Source organism: Cynara cardunculus (genome assembly GCF_001531365.2).
Source record: "Cynara cardunculus var. scolymus isolate 2C chromosome LG 11, CcrdV1, whole genome shotgun sequence".
Lineage (NCBI taxonomy): Eukaryota > Viridiplantae > Streptophyta > Magnoliopsida > Asterales > Asteraceae > Cynara > Cynara cardunculus.
The window spans coordinates 763,626-771,334 of NC_037538.1; the positions used below are offsets into that span (position 1 = coordinate 763,626).

The 7,709-nt window shown below is 31.3% G+C and overlaps 1 protein-coding gene across 1 annotated transcript in view; it reads left to right on the top strand.

The window, feature by feature from the left end:
• The first annotated feature begins 7,226 nt into the window (after positions 1-7,226).
• The window catches only part of LOC112520884 (beta-caryophyllene synthase-like), a 2,541-nt gene continuing 2,058 nt past the window's right edge, over positions 7,227-7,709 (top strand). The window contains exons 1-2 of the mRNA XM_025129508.1: positions 7,227-7,313; positions 7,401-7,674. Of these exons, the coding sequence (XP_024985276.1) occupies positions 7,227-7,313; positions 7,401-7,674 (361 nt within the window). The remainder of the gene's footprint in view (positions 7,314-7,400; positions 7,675-7,709) is intronic.

The following is a 7,709-nucleotide window of genomic DNA, read 5'->3' on the forward strand; positions in this document are numbered from 1 at the left end:
ATCGATTTCTCAAAATCACATAAAGTCATATTATAATATCGACTGAGATAAAGAATAAAATGAAATATTAAAATCACGATGTATCTCGCTGCATTGCGCGAGTACGCTTCTAGAAACAATAAGGGAGTTTGGTTCGTCGAAATCCGTCGGAATCTGATGGAATTGAAATAGTCAATTTTGTTGACCAAATTCCATTTCAACATTTGTTACCCATGGAATGGAACTGAATTTCAAATATTCTCTCATTTGAGGATTTCACCATTTCTTCCTAAAACTGATGGAATTGAAATCCATTACATTTAAAAGTGTGTAAATGACAAAAATACTCTCATGATGCTTCCAGTTTTATCATCGATCGATTGGTGCTTGCTTCCAATTTTTGCTCATTGTGTAAATCGATTTCTGCTTGCTTGCTTCCAATTTCTGCTCATTGTGTAAATCGATTTTTGCTTGCTTCCAATTTCTGGTTATTGATTTCTGCTTGCTTTCAATTTCTGTTTATCGATTATTGGTTGCTTCMAAGAAAACGAAACATCATTACAAGATCGTTAAAAAAGAAAACCCAAATATGAGATGTAGGTCTCTGATTCAAGGGACGTTATGAGATGCAGGTCTCTATTTCATAATGTTAGCAAGAGACGACGTCGCCATTACACAAGGTCGTCGATTTTCAGTGAAAAATTCTCCGACGTCAGTCGTTTTGCCAGAGACGACGTCAATCCTGATGTTTTCCGGTTCTGGGTTGCCGTCGACATTACACAAGGCTCTTCGATGGAACAAAACATTTGGTTAAAACTGATAACATTCTATTTTAATTCCTTCCAGATTTCAAATCCTTTGAGAGATTTCATTCCTTCAGAAACCATTCTACGAACCAAACCCCGCCTGATATGTTAATATTGTAATATTTAATGTTAACTTTTCTAACTATATTATTAAAATAATATAATGATGAATCATCATGTTATCAAACACAAATATATTTATCGAAAACGTCACATCATATTCATCAAATGTTACAAGATCAACCTGTTATCTGTCAAAATAGTTTCAAAATAACATTTTTTTAAAACTTATAAAAAAATTCGTTACACTAAATAGCAATTAAAAAAACTCCATCTGATTTTTATACATTTTTCTCTTACCGATAAAAATGGTCGTATCTTTAATATATCATAAAAGTATGACTTCGTTTTGAGATCCTTTTATATTGATTGAGAGAAAAAAAATCGTTACACTAAATTGACAACTCAAGCAACATTCGTTATATTTTGATATATTCTGCATCATTAATAATCAATTAGAGTTGTATTCAACTCTGAACTTTTWTTTTTATTTTGGAGTATCTAACATTAATTATATTATTTCAATATATTTAATATCTTGACAAAAAAAATTAAAAAAAATTAATTTTTTTTCTATCTATTTTAAAATAATTAAAAAATAAGGAAACTCTCTCTTTCCATTTCAACCTCTCTCATATTTTCTTTATTTAAAAAATAATTGTTTCATTTGTTTTTTTTATTTTGAGTTTCACTTTTTTCTCTTTTTTTTTTTTTTTAATTAACCTGGATATTCAAACCGTTATACGAGTCAACTAATCACAGGACGATCACCTGCTTTGCAGATAGCTCGGAGTCACCGCATTTGAACCACCGTGGCCATAAGGGAATTTTTATTTCCTATAAGAACAAGTGGAACCCTCGTTTACTATTTGAAAGTCCCTTAGGAGAAGATGATGTTCCATCATAAATAGAAGAGAAATGATCCAAATGTAGAACTCTTACACGTCTCTTCAAACAAAGGCTAGATGGGTACATATGGTCTTGGAGTGTTGAGAGAGGCTAGATGGGAGAGGGGGTCAAATGAGTAACAATTGTTCGAAAGTGTCGAGTCCCCTAGAGTGGTATACCTTAGTTCTGATACTATGTTAGAATATGTGGAACCCCCAATTTACTCCCCACAAGGGCTCGTGAAGAGAGAATGGAGGTTTCATCATATATAAAGGAGGAATAGTCCAAGTGTAACCGATGCAGGACTTCAACATCCCCGCCCCCCCAAACTAGGCATGGTGATTTGTCTCACCCTGTTAGGAACCCGATAGATTCATACGTTAATATATTCCTACTAATATATTTTTTTTTCATTTTTTGTGAGTATATTCATACTAATATGTGAATATAGGCACTAGGGCATTAAAATTTCTAAGGTATACATATATATATATATATATATGTGTGTGTGTGTGTGTGTGTGTGTGTGTGTGTGTGTGTGTGTGTGTGTGTGGAGGGTGTCGTTCAAGGGAGAATTCAGTATTTTATGAGAACCTGATATTCAATCTCAAACACAAATCAAAGAATAAATTAGGAAATTAACAATTTTGACTTAAAATTGTAATTAAAGAACATTAGGTGTTTTAGAAATTTTATCTCTCCTCTCCCCTCTGGCTTGAACATTCTATTGTGATACTCATTATATACACTTTGTGATGCATACATTAGGATTATTCTCTCTGTATATACCCACAGATACCTGTTGATACCCACTGTGATCACAATGATGGATTTGTGAAGTGGGGATAATCACCAGAGCAATATATGAGTTTAAAGATATACGTTTCAATATACGAGATAACACAGTGTGGTTACTATAACTCTGTAAATCCACTCGATTAACATAGGGGTTTCAAGATATGGGATAACACGTTGTGATCACTGTAGCTCCACCGTAATCCCACGTAAACCCATTCGGTTAACATATGAGTTTCAAGATATGAGATAACATACTGTGATAACACACTCAATCAATTGTGAAAACTTCACCGTAAACCTATGGGCAGAAAATGATTTAACTATTGTCATCAATTGGAATTTTGCGGAATAGGTGAAGATGGAGAGAGACTTGAGGAAACGACAATTGGGATCTGGTATTGAAGGAGAAAGAAGATGGTGAAGGAGTCCGATATGGGGTGGTTGTAAAATAGTTGGGAGAGAGGCGAAAGGAGAACGGAGAGAAAATAAAGGGAGGATTTTTAGGGATTTATTATTATGTTATGAGAAAATTGAGGGAAGAAATTCGTATGACTAAATTACCCTTTTTACCTTGTTTAAGAAATATAATTATCTCAAATGAGTGGCTCAYATTGGATCTCATGATCACAAATTATGAAGTTCTTATTTGATTAGACCCTTATATATATATGTTCAATTCTTTTTTACTAACTTTTCAAAAATTCAATCACGAGTAGATTCATATGTGTATATATTCATACTAATATTTTTAATATATTATAAGACGTTTATTTCATTCTTAGAAGGGAGTTGCTATTCATACTCCCTATAGGAATAGGTATGCATAGAATTCATCTTCTTAGAATATCTTAAAGTTCAAGTTTACAACTTATTGTTACATGCATAACTTCTTAAAACTCTTTAAAACTAAATAATACACACATTCATATACGTTGAGTCATACTTACACGACATTATATATATATATATATATATATATGTCTAATCAAATGAGAACTAGTTTTTAAATAAAATATAAACTTAAGGCAACTAGAAGTACTTAAAAAATACTTGTCAAAAGAGAGAAATAAATTTTTATAATTTCTATTAATAAAAATCATTGAAATTAACAGTTTATTAATGATATTTCTTGTCTATGTTTTTCAAACTGATTAGTTCTAAACACACCTGTCAAAGTGTAGTGGACTCATAAATGAGCCACTTTGCAGACATCAACTTGGATGATATGGGTTATATATTACAGAGAGTGATTTTAAACAAAGAGATTTGTTAATTCATATTTTAAAGCCATCATTCGACACTATTTATGGTCCTAACACTACATAGAAATTTGTTGGTTTAAAGCCAAAGGTTAGTGCAATAGTTAAAGTCTGAGAAGACGTTCCAGGGTTAGCGCTTATCAAGCATCACTTATCTTATCGAGTGAGCTTATTAATAACCAAGAATCTTACCCGATAAGAGACATGATAAGGACCAAGAGTCTTACCCGACAAGTGAAGAAAAAGATTCTTACACCGTAAGCGCTTAATAGATAAAAGATGCATACCAACATTTCATTTTGATGACAAAAATGTTAATCGACAAAGTAAGTAAAGGAGAATTTGCATCAAAATAGAACCAACTTTCATATAACAACTCAAAAATCAGTTATTATCTTGTGGCGATGGAATTTGTATCCCCGATTAGTGAGAATTTTAGTTGGTCACTTTTTATTATATTAATTTTTTATTGCATTAATTAAAAAAAAACAAAATTTTAGTTTGATATTTGGATTTTTTTTTTGAAAAAAATCTTTAATTAATATTTTAATTTTCTTTTTTAAAAACACATGGGGAACACAAAAATAATTTATATAATTGATTTTTATTTTAAAATATGATGTGGAATTTTAGTTTTGAGGTCAAAAAAAAATTATGTGTCATTTTCAATATGTGTTACATGTGTATACCATTTAGGGTCAACAATTTGATAACAACCAACGAATTTTTTATATTTTTGACCCTCAAACGGTATACACACGTAATACCCATCCGTACCTTAAATGGAGAAATCGTGAAGATAATTATTTTTTTATCAGTAATTATTGAAAAATATTAACATTCATTGGAGAGTAGCATTGTCAAACTTGACATGATTTCATATTGTGTTAAAGGTTGTGATGGTAGATTGTGTTTAGGGGTTAATGTTTGTGACTTTGTGAGAATAGAAATGTTTGATTTTATAGAGAAAAATACAACATTTATATATATGCTACATTTTGTCTTAAAACAGACAAATCAGTCAATATCATCCCTCATTTATTGAAAAACACCTCTTAATTGTCAAATCAACGTGTCATATGATTGCCTCACTAGAGGACAAAATAGCAGTCAAAATCCCCCCAGGTATAATATCTGATTTCTGTCCTCCAAATCAGATACATGTGAGACCTATCCGTACCATTATGGTCAAAATCTGCACCATAATCAAATTGGGACCCGAAGGTGATTTGAGTGATCATTTTGTTAAAAGTGTATGAAAAATGGTTATTTCATTAATATAAAATGTATAAATCAGTTAATTTATCCATTCAAACTCGTATTTTAAAATATATTTTATAGAATAAATGAGAACCAATGAATATCTCAACGGGGTCCTTAACAACCCTTTATGCTATGTAACAACTACTATGACATACAGGTCAAATCATGCAGCTCTTTTAACCACTTATTTAAAGTGTGTTTCACGTTATCGAATTGTGGTTGAAAGAAATCAGTTTTGATAAACTTAGTGGTCACAATTGTTGTGTACCCTTGAAATTGAATCCTGGATAAATGGGGTATTCTACCACATCCCTTAGGATCTCAACCACTACACCACATCCTTTTTCATTTTGATGGTCGAAAATGTTATCCGGCAAAGTAAGTGAAGGTGGTGACTCTTGCAGCTAAGCGCTTTACCCGGTAAGCATCTAGTAAAAAAAAATTGCATCAAAATGGAACCAGCTTTCATATAATTCATATTTTGAGGAACCAACTTTAAAATCATAAATTAAGAGTCCGGATCAAACTTTTGTTTATTTAAGGGGTTTGGTAATTATAACTTAAAATATTAATTAAAAGTATTTTAGAGATTTTAAAAATCTCCTCTTTTCTCTCTCCTGTCTCTTCTCTACTCTCTCCGGCGAAATTTATTCCGACAAACCTTATTCCGGCGAACTTTATATGAACATAATATACGTATTGTGATACCTTAAAAAACATCGTTAAAAAATAGATACATGCAAACAATATTCACAGTGATACCCATATATACATACAAGATTCGCACTGTGATACCTTTGAAAAATAACAAAAAATGCATATTGTGATACTCTTCGTAAAGCAACGGAAATAACGAAAATGCATTTTGCGATACACTTTATAAAACAACGATAACTAATTGTGAACATTATTACTCAGATACAATTTGATTCACAAATATCTTTAAAAAAACAATATATATATATATATATATATATATATATATATATATTAGATAATTATTAAATATTTTCTTTCAAAAAAAAATTAAATCTTTTGATGAGTTATTGCCTTATTTAAGAATATCTCAAATGAATGGTTCATATTGGATCTCACGGTTATCACAAAATAAATAGTTCTTAGTTCTTATTTGATTAGGCTATATATAGGGGCCCATTCAAGAGAGAACTGATTAGTTTGTGGTAACTATGAGATCGAATCTCAATCTTAAATCAACGGATAAATTAGGAAATTAATAATTATGGTAGTTTGAGTTAAAATTATAATTAGAAGGCATTTTAGGAAATCAAAATTATGTAAACGTTAATGTCTAGGACCTGCCCACCTATCCAGGTTACCTCACCCGTGAACTACGAACTAGCTTAATATTTGAGAACCCCGTTTATTATCATATTGTGGGAACTGTGAAAACTATGATCACAAGGCATCGTTTCACATGATTTTTTTTCATCTAATGCTAGAGTTTAGTATATTGATTAACTTAATGTGTTTATTTCATTTGTATTCGGTTCACAATGTGAAACTTTTTAATTGCATTTTTTTGAACACATAAAAAATGTTTGGATTGTGAAACAAATATATGTGAATCAACACACTAAATGAAAAAAATACTGTAAATAAGACATTATGCACCAATTTTTAAAGTTATCATTTTAAGGGTACAACTAGTCGGTTTTGTTGAAACTAATAAAATAATTTATTACATATTTTAAATTAATAAAATATTTTATATTTAAAAAAAAAGAAAATAAATATATTTCATAGAATAATTGAGAACCAATGATATCTCGATGGGGTCCTTAACAATCCTTTGTACTACGTGACTATTCCTATGACATACAAGTCAAAATCATGTAGCGTTTTTAACATGTTTTTTTTCCTGGTGTTTCTGATTTTATTTGAACTAATTTCAGTAAATTAAGGTTGGAAGAAATCAGTTTTGATAGACTCAGTGGTCATAATTATTGTGTGTTTCTGAAATCGAACGGTGGGCAATTGAGATATTTCATCACGTCTCCCAGGACCTCAACCACTATGTCACAACTCTTGTTGTTATTTTTAACGTTTATTGTGTGAAAAATGTGACATGTAGACCCTCTATAAATATTCATGCACTCTCGTTTATGTGATTGTAACTTGAGCATATTACACATATCCAAGTATATCGAAGAACATGGCTGGTAAACAAGAGGAGGTTATTCGTCCCACGGTCAATTTTCCTCGTGGCATCTGGGGAGATCAGTTTCTCATTTATGATAAGGTACGTAAATTATCAGAATTGGTGAAACTAAATGTGTGTGTGTGTGTGTTTACAACTGCTCTAATGAAGATTCATGATTGAATGTAGCAAGATGATGAAGACGAGATGGAGCAGATAGTCGAAGATTTGAAAGAAGAAGTGAAGAAAGATATAATGACAGCTCTAGATGTTCCAGTAGAACATACAAATTTGCTAAAATTGGTTGACGCAGTCCAACGTCTTGGCATAGGCTATTATTTTAAAGAAGAGATTGAGCAAGCTTTGCAACATATCTATGACACATACGGTGATGACTGGACTGGTGGTAGCCCTTCTCTTTGGTTTCGACTCATGCGACAACAGGGCTTCTATGTGTCATGTGGTCAGTATGCATATGAATTGAATATATTAATCTTG